At 36.5% G+C, this 15,614-nt stretch overlaps 3 protein-coding genes across 7 annotated transcripts in view; all 3 read left to right on the top strand.

The window, feature by feature from the left end:
- Nucleotides 1-15,614, top strand: part of LOC109846415 (kinesin-like protein KIN-7D, chloroplastic) — a 33,567-nt gene extending 17,953 nt beyond the window's left edge. Inside the window, exons 18-23 of one of the 4 annotated variants that reach the window (XR_002248494.1) lie at nt 783-923; nt 1,002-1,124; nt 1,198-1,248; nt 1,430-1,497; nt 1,586-1,756; nt 14,890-14,969. Coding sequence is in view for 2 of the 4 variants with exons in the window: in XM_020415655.1 (XP_020271244.1) it covers nt 783-923; nt 1,002-1,124; nt 1,198-1,248; nt 1,450-1,497; nt 1,586-1,756; nt 14,890-15,390 (1,035 nt within the window). In the remaining 2 variants the exon portion in view is untranslated. Of the gene's footprint in view, nt 1-782; nt 924-1,001; nt 1,125-1,197; nt 1,249-1,429; nt 1,498-1,585; nt 1,757-3,718; nt 4,433-14,889 lie in introns of those variants that run through there. The other 3 variants (XR_002248495.1, XM_020415655.1, XM_020415656.1) reach the window with 3 other exon arrangements.
- Nucleotides 6,615-10,614, top strand: LOC109846416 (cleavage and polyadenylation specificity factor subunit 3-II). 2 transcript variants are annotated; one of them, XM_020415657.1, is made up of 3 exons: nt 6,615-6,899; nt 6,984-7,056; nt 8,978-10,614. In XM_020415657.1, exon 3 carries the CDS (start codon nt 9,014-9,016, stop codon nt 10,610-10,612), a length of 1,599 nt encoding a protein of 532 aa, XP_020271246.1. In that variant the 5' UTR covers nt 6,615-6,899; nt 6,984-7,056; nt 8,978-9,013; the 3' UTR covers nt 10,613-10,614. The 2 variants fall into 2 exon arrangements, with proteins under 2 accessions (XP_020271246.1, XP_020271247.1); XM_020415658.1 differs by lacking the exon at nt 6,984-7,056.
- On the top strand, nt 10,759-14,784 carry LOC109846417 (kinesin-like protein KIN-7D, chloroplastic). Its single transcript, XM_020415659.1, has 4 exons — nt 10,759-11,037; nt 11,167-11,214; nt 11,303-11,473; nt 14,695-14,784. The coding sequence occupies exons 1-4, from the start codon at nt 10,975-10,977 to the stop codon at nt 14,767-14,769; spliced, it is 357 nt and encodes a 118-aa protein (XP_020271248.1). The 5' UTR covers nt 10,759-10,974; the 3' UTR covers nt 14,770-14,784.

Raw genomic sequence — 15,614 nt, 5'->3', positions numbered from 1 at the left:
CTTCAGTTTTATTAAAAAGAATTACTTAGATGAAGTATTCTTATGCAGCATGTCTTAGAAAGATGGGTCGATTTGTAAATATTCATGATGCACATATTATTAAAATGGGATAAGTAGGGTGTGCACAACCCCTTATTCTTATGACTTGAAGTCCGTGTTTGTAGAACCAGTATTATGCCCATTTGAACATTTGAAGATTAACTTCTGATATTTACTTCCATGCGTGTTTGCTCTTATGTTTATAAGGAATTGTTTGTTTCACCCTATGTATCATGAATAATTCTATCATGTCAGCAACTGCCATATTGTCCTGGACACTGTATATCATGTCTTTTTCTTTGAGGACCATTATATCACATAATTGTCCCAAAGAATGTTGCACGATCAAAAACTTTGATCCATCTTTTCCGCTTAGGAACCTGCGAGATTGCTTGTCGAACAAAGCCCAGCATCAGCAGTGTCAGTGGTGCACTAAAGCGGGAAATTATCTTGTTGCTGGTCAAGATTATGCCCATATAATTTTCAGTGTACAGTAGTTTACATTCTCTGGATGGAACTGTGGGAGCTAATAAGTCTGTAAACATTAACATTCTCTTTTTTTCTCATGTGTTCACCATCAAAGGAGATTGTTTGACTGTTCTTGGTTTGAATGGAGGAATGAAATGAAATATGTAGCATCTCTCTTTTGCATGTTTATTAGAATTCCTCACACATAGCTGCTGTTTTGGTTTATTGTGTCGTATCATTTTATAGTGAGTTAATTTTTATGACTCTGATGCCAGACTAGCATGAAAACCATTGACCATGTTGATTTACTAAGAGAGCAAGTAAAGATTTTATCTGGAGAAGTAGCACTTCACTCAAGTGTTTTAAAGCGTCTTTCAGATGAGGCAGTGAATAGCCCTAACAAGGAACAAATCCAGGTAAATCTCTCAGATCTTGAATCCTTTCCCATTAATATCCTTTTTCTTTAATTGCAGCTCAATATTTTGAATTTGCAGTTGGACATTAGAAAGGTCAAAGATGAGATAAAGATGAAGAACCAACAGATAGCTTCTTTAGAGAAGCAGATGGCTGAGTCAATCTCATCTCAAAATGACATGGAAAAATTAGGACTTTCACCAGTAAGGCCTTGTTAATCTCGGAGACTCTTGCTTGTTGCTTTCAATATCACTGATCAGTATTGTTTTATTGCAGTCTTATGCCGAAATATTAGAACAATTGAATGAAAAATCATTCGAGCTCGAGGTATGAACTTTTATATGATTTTTTTTCTTAAATATCTATATCTATAATTACCAGGAATTGTTGTCTTGTATTTATTTTTACTAAAGATAACGAGTTCGTTTTATTCTGTGGATAAAATTTCTTCTAAATACCTATATTTGCCTTCTCGAATTTTATTTAAAATGTTAAAGTTCAAAGACAGTATTCTGTTATTGTGCCCAGGTCAAAACTGCAGATAATAGAGTCATCCAAGATCAACTGCAACAAAAGGTCAGAGCCAGTTTTTTTGCTTGTAGTATTAGTACTAGTTAGTAGTTAATGCCTTGTACTGATGCCGAAGTATGTTTGTCTTTCCCAGATATGTGAATGCAGAGAGTTACAGGAAACAATTACTTCCCTCAATTTGCAGCTTGCACAGGCTCTAGATACAAAAAATTCCAGACTAGCAAATGCTGAACCACAGCATATGCAAGAAAATAAAGGAATATCATCACAAGGTACTACAGAGTTGCTGCAACATGCACACATGGTGAGTCCTATTGACGTCCAACATATATTTCTATAGTTTATTGTTATTTTCTATCTAGATGGTATCATCATTTGTCCAACATATACTTCTGTAGTTTTATTGTTATTTTCTATCCAGATGATATAATTTGTTTTTCCTATAAACGTAGTTTCTACATCTCATGTGTCGTTAATGATGCTTGTTTATGGCATTACAGCCATAGCTGCAGTAACTTAGGTTGAAAATTGAGTTAATTGTTGCGAGGCGTGTTGCTATGTGCGAAATTAATTTTAGAGTAGCCAGTCTTTATGTTGTCATAGCCTTCATGTACTAGCATAGTTCTCATCTATATGTTCGATTGCACTTCTCACCCACAAGTCATTTATTAGCACTTACCACTCCTGGGGTTGATGATCGAGAGCAACTTGCTGTCAAGTTGGTGGCCAACCCAAGTGAGAACAAATGCTAATAATTGAGTTGAGGGGGGCCAGGGGGGCCAAGTGCTACTAAGGCATATACGAGGGAGCTATATGAAATTTACCCTTTTATAGATACACTTGCATGCTGTCAGAGGATAAGTTGCCAAATAACTGGTATTATGATGACTAATAACTGTAGTGTTACACGTTAATAAGAACTATGAATAATGAATTCTCATAGTAGCTTGGCATTATGTGCGCATTTATACGAGGTGAAGTGTAAGATATACATCCAAGAAGTGTATCACGAGTGTTTTAAAGTAATACATGTATATATAATTGAGTACATGATCATATAAATGTATGTATATATTTGAGAGGTGTCCAAAGAATGTCGTATACAGACATGGATATGAGAAATGTTGGCTACGGATACAGGAGCCCGTATGAAGTGTCCGGGTAACCTACATAGCACTGAACCTATAGATGGTGGAACTATATGAGATTTACTCCTTTATAGATACTGGTGCATGCTATCAGAGGACAAATTGCCTTATAACTGGTAGTATGATGACTAATAACTGTACTTTTGCACGTTTATAAAAACCATGAATAACAAATTTTCTTAGTAGCTTGCCATTATGTGGTGCATTTATATTCTTATGGGTAAATGCTACCCATAGTAGCACAAAGAAAGAAGCTGAAAGTTCTCATGTTGATAGCAAGGGAATGCATTAGCCCGTTGGGAAAACCAGATACAAGCTTCCATAGCTTCTGGTTCATTGTTTTTAGCTAGTGTTATACATGTTGCACAATCCTTGAGGATACCTCTTATGGATCTTACTTTGTAGTTGCAAATTATATTCCTTCATGTCTTTTTGATCATCCTACTAAAGGAGGAAGATCTGAAAATTTACACTAATATTAGGATTGCTTAGTCGGTATTGCGAAATACTTGTATGATTGAATTACCACTGAGTGATGACGCAACATTACATGCACAGTAGTCAATCAAAATTTGCTGAAAAGATCGCTTTTTAGTTGCTTGTATGCTCAAGAAACATATAAGTTCAGTTTCTTGGAGTAAATATGATGGAGAATGGGTGTGTGACTAGGACTTGGGAATGGATCTAGGCAAAAAGGGTTCATTGGTGATCTGATGAGACGTGTAGGATACATCTTGTGAGTCTGTGATATGATTTTAGTCTTTTCCTCTTGGCAATGTTTTGTTGATGTCTTGCTAGTGAAATGCTCACCTCTCTATCACCACAAAAGTTTAATGCTTGACCAAAGGTCTGCAAATATACTTTAATAAAGGTTTTAAGCATACATCCTCACTTCTTCATGATTGTTTTGCTTGAAATGCAGCATGCAGATTTGGTACAAGGTTGTCATGAAATTGTGAAGTCTTGTTTTCCTTTGGAACAGTGCTCCATAAGTTGACTTCTTATGATAAAAATAAGGCTTAATGATGAATTTATGCTGTTCATACCTGTATCATGTCATAGATACCTTTCTTTCATTTTCTTCGGTTACATGTCCACATTGGAATTTTATCTTACAGGCATCTGAGATTGAAGAACTGAAGCTAAGAGTAGCTCAACTCACAGAATCTAAAAGCCAACTTGAGACCCAAAACCAGAAACTAATGGAGGAGAGCACATATGCCAAAGGTCTGGCTTCTGCTGCGGGTGTCGAGTTGAAAGCCTTATCAGAAGAAGTCACCAAGCTCATGAAAGACAACGAGAGGTTGGTTACAGAGTTAACATCGTTCAGAAATTCACAGAGAAGAACAAGCAACATACCAAAACCTAGTAGAAGAGATGGCCAAATTAGACGGCAAGAAACCAAGAGAGAAGTAAATGCAATTTCTCACGAGAGAGAGTTGTTGCTTGAAGCTGCTCTCAGAGAGAAGGAGCTGAGAGAAGCTGAGCTACATAAAAAAGTTGAGGAGTCGAAACAGAAAGAAGCTTTCCTGGAGAATGAGCTAGCTAATATGTGGGTCCTTGTGGCGAAACTAAAGAAAAATCATGGAATTGAAGCTGAAAACTTGGACTCTAATTGATGCTAATGAGATCTTCAGCAAAAGACAACTTGAGAAATGGATGACGATTGAGTATGGTTGTTAATGGCCCCATGTATGTTTGTGTAATTGTGCTCGGTTACAGTCATTAAGCTTTTGTGTATGTATGAGAAATCATTGTATATTGAACTTCCACACCATTGTGAAATCAGGTTTCTTTTAATTGAGTTTATAAAATCCATTTTTTGGTTGGTTTGTTCGTTTCTATTTGTTCCTAAGGAAGTAGTTTGTGGTCATTGAATCTCAAGAGACTGAGAAAATTGCCCATATGAACTAAATGATAAGATCCATCTATTATCATGAGAAGAGAGTTGTATTTCACTTTTCAGAGTGGATTTTATTTGTGCTCTGATTGAATTGGAGATAATCTGATTATGGTTCTTTTTCAGAAAACAAAAGCAATGACCCAGACTTGCGATGTTCGTCCCCTGAGGAAGATCTGTTCACCCAAAAAAAAATTATGAAGAAGATCCGTTCACCAAAAAAAAACATAATTTTCTGAACAGAGCTACAGATGTGCATTGCTTTTATCTTTTTGTTTTATATTTTCTCTTTGAGGACAAATACTGCAATTCTATGTAGTGATGATGTTATACAGGACTCATATAGGGTTTATCAAGAAACTTCACGTCTGTTTCTTCAGATCTTCCTATTTTCTTCTGAAGTGAAACAAAAACAATTAACATCCAGTACTTCAGGAGCTTTATAATTTTTCCCCCTGACAAAATATATACCTGTTTACTTTTTATTTACTACGGTTTACTTCCATATTCAGCTATATATGATAATCCAACTATATGATTAATACAAATGATCTTGATAAGTTTTTCGTCTGAAGAAAAAACAACAAATAAATAAATGATTAGTGCATGTCATTAGTTCCATTACATGACTGCTGTAACTGCAGTATATATAATTGCTACAAATTTTTTTTTTTGTAAATACAAACAAGCAACTGAGATCAGATCACGTCTAGATTATCCATTATATTATTCTAATCAAGGTTTTTTTCTGAGAAAAAAACCAGACAACTTACCTCTGGTGAACTATGGAAGTCCCTTGCCCGCACGCGCCTTCACGTGTCTCTCGTGTACGTGGCTCAGCAAACGAGATTATTAGAGAGTTCTTTCCTTCGTCACTATAAACAGAGCTTGCTTGTAATGTCTATGGATAACTCCACAAAAACTTGAATTAACATGAAACAACAAGAAAGAATGATTAAGTAAATTATCTATACAGCCTGCTAGATTGGAATAATCTACTTCATTCATTGTTTTAAATAAAAGATGGTATCCTAAAGAATTTCTCCTTTAGAAGAAAAAAAACAATTCTGTTCACGTATCAAATTTTTGCGGTATGAGTTTTTTTATTATTTAAAGAAAAAAGACCTAGCATTTGGATCAAAAATTTGCGGGATGAGTTTCTTATTATTTAATGATTCCTTTTTTAATTTTCACCTTTTTATGTGATCAAACTTTTTAGAAGTGCCCTCCACAATAAAATAAAACCATCTTCTTTCCTTTTTCTGACCTTTATATCTTTTCTATCACTTTTGATGGCACATAATGATATATTTGTTGAGTTCGTGATGACTCTAATCAGTTGAGAAGCATGATTGGGTTTGGACTCTAATTACGATTAGTTATACTATCCTAACTTGGTAGATAGTTCTAATATTAACCAAGAAATTTTTTTCCAAACGCGTATTTTTAAAAGAAGTATAGTATGATGTATATATATAGACAAACACATACACACACGAAAATAAAATATAATGATCACTAGTAAAATATTGTGTACCTTTAACGATGACATCCATAAATGTTTGATGTTAAGAATGTTTTGCACATATTGTAAAAAAAAAAAAAAATTGGTGGGAGGATTTCGCCCAATTTTTTCACTCAAAACATTTATATCTTATTAGTATTTAGACACGTGCAAAGCACAGTTTCTAAAAGATTTTCTGCAAATATTGAACATGTTACCAAAATAAAGTATTCTGCTTTAGATGTGAAGTATAGTGATGTAAGTGAACCGAATAATTAATAAATAATTCGGTTATTATTCGTCCAGATATTCGATCAAGTTTGATTCGATAGTTCATTTAGTACTAAACAAATAATTTTTAGGGTTTGGCTTATAAATGAATAGAATATAACCAAAGGTATGTTCGATTCGGTAGTTCATTAACCATTCGATTCGATAACTTTTTAATAGAATTTAACCAAATATATCTTTGATAGTTTTATTAACCGTTCGATTCGGTAGTCATATTAATTGAACTTATTACAAATATTACTTATATAAATTTTAATTTACAAATGCTATCCATATAAATATGTAAGAGTGGGTCCTAGGTTAGGGTTTTCACTTTCCTCCTTCGCTTCTATCATCAGTTTTTACATCGGCTCCTCTCTCCTCTCTCCTCCTTCAGATCCGACTCCAAGTGGATTCTAGAGCTAGGGTTTTCACCGTTCTCCCTCGAAGCTTGTCGTTCACTCCACCGTCGAAGCTCGTCGTCCCTCGAATCTCGTGGTCGACTCCTCTTTGAAGCTCGTCGTCGACTCCTCCCTCGAAGATCGTCGTCCCTTGAAGCTCGTCGTCCCTCGAAGATCGTCGTTTACTCCTCCCTCGACTGTCTTCCCTCTCGAGTCATCAAAATGTAAGTTAAGCTTAAAAGTTACCATTATTCTTTATTTTTAATTTATACTAATTGCTAAAGATTACTTCTTTATCCCTCTGGCAGATAATTTTGCACGAAATCTGATCTCATCCCTTGCGGATCTGTAATTTCAATCAGCTTCATTTAATTATCAGAGGTGAACTCTCATCTTTACTACCTAATCCGGCTCATTGTTTTTCTCCGTGGCAAGTGAAATTAATGACGAGTGATTATGATTCATCTAGGTCATAAGCTAAATGGCACAAGAGTATGGAAATCCTTATTTGCCCTTTTACCATTTTCCTTTTTGTATATATTGAGTGGCATTGTATCCTCAGTCCAGTTATTGTTTCATGACATTGTTCCCCAGAAGTCAAGAATCTAGAATGGATCATCTGGCCTGGATTCCTCGACTTCTTACTGATAGAAACTGTACTTTCACCACTGTTACTTTATTTCAGCCTCCTTTCCTATTGGGTTGTCTACTAAATAAATCTACAAATCAATCTTCATAATGCGTCTTATGTTGATCATCCCTAGCTAACATGTGGGTTGTAAAAATTAATGTTAGCATCTTAATGCATGATTGTCCTTTCAGAATAAGAGGCAAACATTTCCAGTCCAAAAGTTGGAACCAACATACTAAGATGTGCATCAAATCCTTAGAAATCATTAAAAAAAAATCTAAACTTGATGGATCAAACACTCAACAGATGCATATTCCAATTACCCAGATAGACTAACAACAAATGAAACCTTGATTCAAAATCAAATACGAACATAAAAAAAAATCCAGTCAAAAGAGCTGAAATGAAAAAGTTCACATCAAGAAATTACCCAATCAATTGACACTTGCATCATCAACACGCTGCCTCTTGGTTTTGCTGGCATCTTCAAGTTCCACGACCGTCGTCTCACTCTTATCCTTCTTTTGCTTGCTTCAACATCGCCATTTTACTTCTTCTTGTCTTCTCCTTCAATATCCACCAACTTTCACTTGTGATCTGAGGTTGAGGGATCGTAGTCGCTCTTTTCTGATGGATGAGTGTAGGCGATATATATTTAGTTATTTCCACAACACAACACAACATAGTAATAAGGATACTATGATTAGTGTGTATAAACTAAGAACAAATTTACATACAACTTAATTTGAACATTTTACCAAAATAAAGTAAGAAAATAACACCATACCGTGATCCTTTCCTTGCAAATGATTGAATATGTTGGTTTAATCTATCACTTTTCAAAAGTAAACATAGTAATGCTTTAGGTATGGATACTAATCACCGAACATACAATTTTTTTCCATCTAGATGGAGTGTTAAAATACTGCTAAAAACACCATTTTCAATTTGACTACTACAATTATTGTTAACCCCTACATGGGCGATTGTTTTTTTATTGGTGTCATTTTTAATTAGTCATATATTAACCTTTATTTTTCCTTTTATCATATAGGACTGGTCACAAATTAACATATGTTATGTAAGTTTATCATATACGGTGGTGTCACTTGACACCTGTGTCGCATTGACACTTCTATCATGAAGCCATACTTGCACCTAACCTTTACCTTACCCATAGCCAACACTCCTTGAATATGTGCACATAATTACTTAGATGTATGTTCAATTTTACAATACATGTTCTAATTTAAAACACTAAATTATATAATGCATAATAACATAAACATAAAAAATGTTATAGAAGTTATGATTCTCAATTTCTCATAACATGTAAAAGAAAAACAATACTGATCTCGCTTAAATTATTAATTTTCGATGTATACATAGTTGTTTCCCTGTACCGTACTTTTAATAAATTTGCCATGTTCGGTACTTGTACCCACATCCGTATCTGTATCAGTGCCAGTACCCATGCAACAAAGCTGGACACCACCCTGCATCATGTACATCACCCCTGGTTAAGATACCCGAAGTGTTTCTTGATACTGTCATGTGTTTTCGATGATGATACAGGATTCTTGTGTATAATACTTCTATTTTTCAATCTTCTTTGTAATATCAACTATATTCTTATCTAATCGCCCTCCATCCTCTTTTATTTCCATGCAGAGACAATTTTAAGGGTGTTTAGGTAGAAGTCTATCCATGGCGATTGAATGTCTTGTTCTAGGTGCAGGACAGGAAGTGGGAAAGAGCTGTGTTGTTGTCTCTATTGGAGGGAAGAGAATAATGTTTGACTGTGGAATGCACATGGGTCACCATGATCACCAAAGATACCCCGACTTCTCTCTCATCTCAAAAACTGGAGACTTCAATTCTGCTCTCACATGCATAATTATCACTCACTTCCATCTCGATCATGTTGGAGCTCTTCCTTACTTTACAGAGGTATGTGGATATAATGGTCCCGTATACATGACATATCCAACAAAGGCTTTGGCCCCTTTGATGTTGGAGGACTATCGGAAAGTTATGGTAGATCGAAGAGGAGAAGAGGAGCAATTTACTTATGATCATATAGTTGAATGCATGAAGAAAGTTACACCATTGGACTTGAAGCAAACAGTGCAAGTCGATAAAGATCTTCAGATTCGTGCGTATTATGCAGGTCATGTTCTTGGAGCTGCAATGATTTATGCAAAGGTTGGGGTAAATGCAATGGTTTATACTGGGGATTATAATATGACACCTGATAGACATCTCGGTGCTGCTCAAATTGACCGCTTACAGTTGGACCTCCTTATAACAGAATCCACATATGCTACAACTATACGAGATTCAAAATATGCTAGAGAAAGGGAGTTTTTGTTGGCTGTTCACAAATGTGTTGCTCGAGGAGGCAAAGTTCTGATACCAACTTTTGCTCTTGGAAGAGCACAGGAGCTCTGTTTATTGTTGGATGATTATTGGGAACGCATGAATTTGAAGGTTCCTATATACTTTTCAGCTGGTTTGACACTACAAGCTAATATGTATTATAAAATGCTTATCAGTTGGACAAGCCAGAAAATTAAAGACACTTATGTTACACGTAATACATTTGATTTTAAGCATGTTTGCCAGTTTGAACGTACTATGATAAATGCACCTGGGCCATGTGTTTTATTTGCAACACCTGGGATGATCAGTGGTGGATTTTCTCTCGAGGTATTTAAACAGTGGGCCCCATCTGAACTGAACCTTGTGACGCTCCCTGGCTATTGTGTTGCTGGCACCATCGGGCATAAATTAATGTCTGGTAAACCGACTAAGATTAACTTGGACAAGGACACACAAATTGATGTTCGTTGCCAAATTCATCAGTTGTCTTTTAGTCCTCATACAGATAGCAAGGGGATTATGGATCTCATAGGATTTCTCTCCCCTCAACATGTTATACTTGTGCATGGAGAGAAGCCTAAGATGGCAAAGTTGAAATTAAGAATTCAATCTCAATTGGGAATTGAGTGTCATTATCCTGCAAATAATGAGACTGTGTCCATTCCTACAACTCAGACGGTGAAAGTGGATGCTACTAAAAAGTTTATTCAGAATTGTTCTCGTGCAAATATTTCTGGAGCAATAAATGGTTTACCTTTGATTTCAGAGTCTAGTATCACAGCCATGTGGAAATCTTCAAGAGATGAAATGGTAGCTGAGGCCATCCTAGTTATGGAGAAAACTCAATCTGCAAAAGTTATGTGCGAAGATGAGCTTCTGAAGACTTTTGGGGAGAAGGAACACAAGTTAAAAGTTATCCAATAAAAGTAAACAGCAGGGAACCATTAGCAATTGGAAACTCCATAGATGTAAATAGTGCAACATCAAATGACAGTTCATCGCTTAGCTTGTTGTTGGGTACACTGAGAGAGAAAATAGATTGCAGCTATATCCAAACTGCTTCTGACAAATTCCAGCTAAAGTCTCTCCAAGTCCAAATTTGTTCAAATACACGCGGTCCTTACAGGATCGAGAAAAAGAATTGTGCAAACAGTTCATCGATATATTTCTGCTGTAGCTGGTCATTAGCTGATGAAACACTGGCAAGGAAAGTTCTGGCAATTATCAGTAGATTGGAATTTTAGATTATACCATATAGAAGACGCTATCTGTTGGTTCTTCATCTAATGTCCAACTGCAAATTCAAAATATTGAGCTGCAATCAAAGAAATATGATATTAATGGGAAAGGTATTGTGTTATTGTGCTGCAATCGAAATTTATTTAAAATATTGAGCTGCAAATTCAAAATATTGAGCTGCAATCGAAATTTATTTAAAATGTTAAAGTTCAAAGACAGTATTGTGTTATTGTGCCCAGGTCAAAACTGCAGATAATAGAGTCATCCAAGATCAACTGCAACAAAAGGTCAGAGCCAGTTTTTTTGCTTGTAGTATTAGTACTAGTTAGTAGTTAATGCCTTGTACTGATACCGAAGTATCTTTGTCTTTCCCAGATATGTGAATGCAGAGAGTTACAGGAAACAATTACTTCCCTCAATCTGCATCTTGCACAGGCTCTAGATACAAAAAATTCCAGACTAGCAAATGCTGAACCACAGCATATGCAAGAAAATGAAGGAGTATCATCACAAGATACTGCAGAGTTGCTGCAACATGCACACATGGTGAGTCCTATTGACGTCCAACATATATTTCTATAGTTTATTGTTATTTTCTATCTAGATGGTATCATCATTTGTCCAACATACACTTCTGTAGTTTTATTGTTATTTTCTATCCAGATGATATCATCATTTGTTTTTCCTATAAACGTAGTTTCTACATCTCATGTGTCGTTAATGATGCTTGTTTATGGCAATTACAGCCATAGCTGCAGTAACTCAGGTTGAAAATTTGAGTTAATTGTTGCGAGGCTTGTTGCTATGTGCGAAATTAATATTAGAGGAGCCAGTCTTTATGTTGTCATAGCCTTCATGTACTAGCATAGTTCTCATCTATATGTTCAATTGAACTTCTCACCCACAAGTCATTTATCAGCACTTACCTCCTGGGGTTGATGATTGAGAGCAACTTGCTGTCAAGTTGGTGGCCAACCCAAGTGAGAACAAATGCTAATAATTGAGTTGAGGGGGGCCAAGTGCTACTAAGGCATATATGAGGGAGCTATATGAAATTTACCCTTTTATAGATACACTTGCATGCTATCAGAGGATAAATTGCCAAATAACTGGTAGTATGATGACTAATAACTGTAGTGTTGCACGTTAATAAGAACTATGAATAATGAATTCTCATAGTAGCTTGGCATTATGTGGCGCATTTATATCCTAGTGTTATCCATCGCAGCGCTCTATGTTGCACACGTGCGGGTGTGGACACGGACACGGGTGTGGATATGGGACACAGGAAATTTGTGAACTGTAGGGCACGAGGACATGGCTATATACATACATATTGAAATTAGTAATTTATATGAGAATGATTTTGTTTTTCGTTCATTCACATATTATGAGAACTAAAATCCTATAACATTTTTATGTTTCCTTTATTGAGTAGATTATAAATTGAAAAACTTCTTGTTTCTGTCTTAGATACCAAACTACCCTTTAAAATCATACTTATGAACATGGTATGGCTGAAACAAACCTGAGGTGAGTCCAATGAGTTGCAGAAATCGGAGGTGACGTGTAAGATATACATCCAAGAAGTGTATCACGAGTGTTTTAAAGTAATACATGTATATATAATTGAGTACACGATCATATAAATGTATGTATATATTTGAGAGGTGTCAAAGAATGTCGTATACAGACATGGATATGAGAAATGTTGGCTGCGGATACAGGAGCCCGTATGAAGTGTCCGGGTAACCTACGTAGCACTGAACCTATAGATGGTGGAACTATATGAGATTTACTCCTTTATAGATACTGGTGCATGCTATCAGAGGACAAATTGCCTAATAACTGGTAGTATGATGACCTATGTTGCATAGATACGGGTACGTGTACTGGTACGGGTACGGGTACGGGACACGACAAATTTGTAAAAAGTAGGATACGGGGACACGGCTGTATATATATAAAATAATTCACTTTAGATGAAAATGAATGGTAATAATCATTATAATGAATGGTAAATTGGTAATTGTAGACCCAAACAAGTTTGATTGTGGCAGCCCATTCTCTTGAAAAGTAGACCGGCCCAAGCCTTTTAAAGTCTACTCACAAATTCAGCCAACTTAAGGCCCACTATTAATAGAATTGGTTGAGCTCAGCCAACTTAAGTCTGCTCACGAGCTCCAGCTCATTACAAGTGGACCGAACCAAGCCAACATAAGGCCCACTTTAGACCGGCCCAAACCACCAGTCTCCTCCAATCAAAACCCTAACTATATATAAACGCTAAATCTCACCGCCTCCAACCTCATTCCCCAAACCCTAACCCTAGATCTGCCTCTCTCTCTCTCTCCTCACTCACTCCCCCCTCCCCAAACCCTCAACAAGTCTTCTCAGACGATGGACATCGCCGAGCGAGTCAAGGTTAGGGTCAACGCCAAGATCATCGAGGTCGAGGGACCCCGCGGTAAGCTCACCCGCAGACCTTAACCTGGACTTCCAACTCGTCGAGGGGGCGCAAGCTCAAGGTCGACGCTTGGTTCTGATCGAGGAAGACGATGGCCGCGATCAGGACGGCGATCAGTCACGTGCAGCATCGAGATCATGAACTTTTTGGGCGAGAAGAAGGTATAAAGATCCCTTCTTTAGCTTTATTTTTATGAGTTTGTGTGAAATCGCCGTGTCCTTGCCGTTTGGGTGCGGATCCGCACCCAAAACGTACCCAACACGGGTACGGGACCAAAAATACCGTGTCGGGGTAACATAGATGATGACTAATAACTGTACTTTTGCACGTTTATAAAAACTATGAATAACAAATTTTCTTAGTAGCTTGGCATTATGTGGTGCATTTATATTCTAATGCTACCCATAGTAGCACAAAGAAAGAAGATGAAAGTTCTCATGTTGATAGCAAGGGAATGCATTAGCCCGTTGGGAAAATGAGATACAAACTTCCATAGCTTCTGGTTCATTGTTTTTAGCTAGTGTTATACATGTTGCACAATCCTTGAGGATACCTCTTATGGATCTTACTTTGTAGTTGCAAATTATATTCCTTCATGTCTTTTTGATCATCCTACTAATACCTCTTATGGATCTTACTTTGTAGTTGCAAATTATATTCCTTCATGTCTTTTTGATCATCCTACTATAGAGGAAGATCTGAAATTTACACTAATATTAGGATTGCTTAGTCGGTATTGCGAAATACTTGTATGATTGAATTACCACTGAGTGATGACGCAACATTACATGCACAGTAGTCAATCAAAATTTGCTGAAAAGATCGCTTTTTAGTTGCTTGTATGCTAAAGAAACAGATAAGTTCAGTTTCTTGGAGTAAATATGATGGAGAATGGGTGTGTGACTAGGACTTGGGAATGGATCTAGGCAAAAAGGGTTCATTGGTGATCTGATGAGACGTGTAGGATACATCTCGTGAGTCTGTGACATGATTTTAGTCTTTTCCTCTTGGCAATGTTTTGTTGAGGTCTTGCTAGTGAAAAATGCTCACCTCTATCACCTCGAAAGTTTAATGCTTGACCAAAGGTCTGCAAATATACTTTAATAAAGGTTTTAAGCATACATCCTCACTTGAAAGTTTAATGCTTGACCAAAGGTCTGCAAATATACTTTAATAAAGGTTTTAAGCATACATCCTCACTTCTTCATGATTGTTTTGCTTGAAATGCAGCAAATATACTTTAATAAAGGTTTTAAGCATACATCCTCACTTCTTCATGATTGTTTTGCTTGAAATGCAGCAAGCAGATTTGGTACAAGGTTGTCACAAAATTGTAAAGTCTTGTTTTCCTTTGGAACAGTGCTCCATAAGTTGACTTCTAATGATAAAAATAAGGCATAATGATGAATTTATGCTGTTCATACCTGTATCATGTCATAGATACCTTTCTTTCATTTTCTTCAGTTACATGTCCACATTGGAATTTTATCTTAAGGCATCTGAGATTGAAGAACTGAAGCTAAGAGTAGCTCAACTCACAGAATCTAAAAGCCAACTTGAGACCCAAAACCAGAAACTAATGGAGGAGAGCACATATGCCAAAGGGCTGGCTTCTGCTGCGGGTGTCGAGTTGAAAGCCTTATCGGAAGAAGTCACCAAGCTCATGAAAGACAACGAGAGGTTGGTTACAGAGTTAACATCGTTGAGAAATTCACAGAGAAGAACAAGCAACATACCAAAACCTAGTAGAAGAGATGGCCAAATTAGACGGCAAGAAACCAAGAGAGAAGTAAATGCAATTTCTCACGAGAGAGAGTTGTTGCTTGAAGCTGCTCTCAGAGAGAAGGAGCTGAGAGAAGCTGAGCTACATAAAAAAGTTGAGGAGTCGAAACAGAAAGAAGCTTTCCTGGAGAATGAGCTAGCTAATATGTGGGTCCTTGTGGCGAAACTAAAGAAAAATCATGGAATTGAAGCTGAAAACTTGGACTCTAATTGATGCTAATGAGATCTTCAGCAAAAGACAACTTGAGAAATGGATGACGATTGAGTATGGTTGTTAATGGCCCCATGTATGTTTGTGTAATTGTGCTCGGTTACAGTCATTAAGCTTTTGTGTATGTATGAGAAATCATTGTATATTGAACTTCCACACCATCGTGAAATCATGTTTCTTTTAATTGAGTTTATAAAATCCAATTTTTTGGTTGGTTTGTTCGTTTC

The sequence above is a fragment of the Asparagus officinalis genome, chromosome 6, assembly GCF_001876935.1.
Source record: "Asparagus officinalis chromosome 6, Aspof.V1, whole genome shotgun sequence".
Classification (NCBI taxonomy): Eukaryota; Viridiplantae; Streptophyta; class Magnoliopsida; order Asparagales; family Asparagaceae; genus Asparagus; species Asparagus officinalis.
This window is presented reverse-complemented; position numbering and strand designations above follow the sequence as displayed.

Excerpts from the sequence above, each read along its gene's own strand:
- LOC109846416 (XM_020415658.1), top strand. The coding sequence starts at position 9,014 with ATGGCGATTGAATGTCTTGTTCTAGGTGCAGGACAGGAAGTGGGAAAG.
- LOC109846417 (XM_020415659.1), top strand. The coding sequence starts at position 10,975 with ATGTCCAACTGCAAATTCAAAATATTGAGCTGCAATCAAAGAAATATG. Across the intron at positions 11,038-11,166 it reads ATATGATATTAATGGGAAAG|GTCAAAACTGCAGATAATAG; the intron begins GTATTGTGTTAT and ends TATTGTGCCCAG. Across the intron at positions 11,215-11,302 it reads AAGATCAACTGCAACAAAAG|ATATGTGAATGCAGAGAGTT; the intron begins GTCAGAGCCAGT and ends TGTCTTTCCCAG.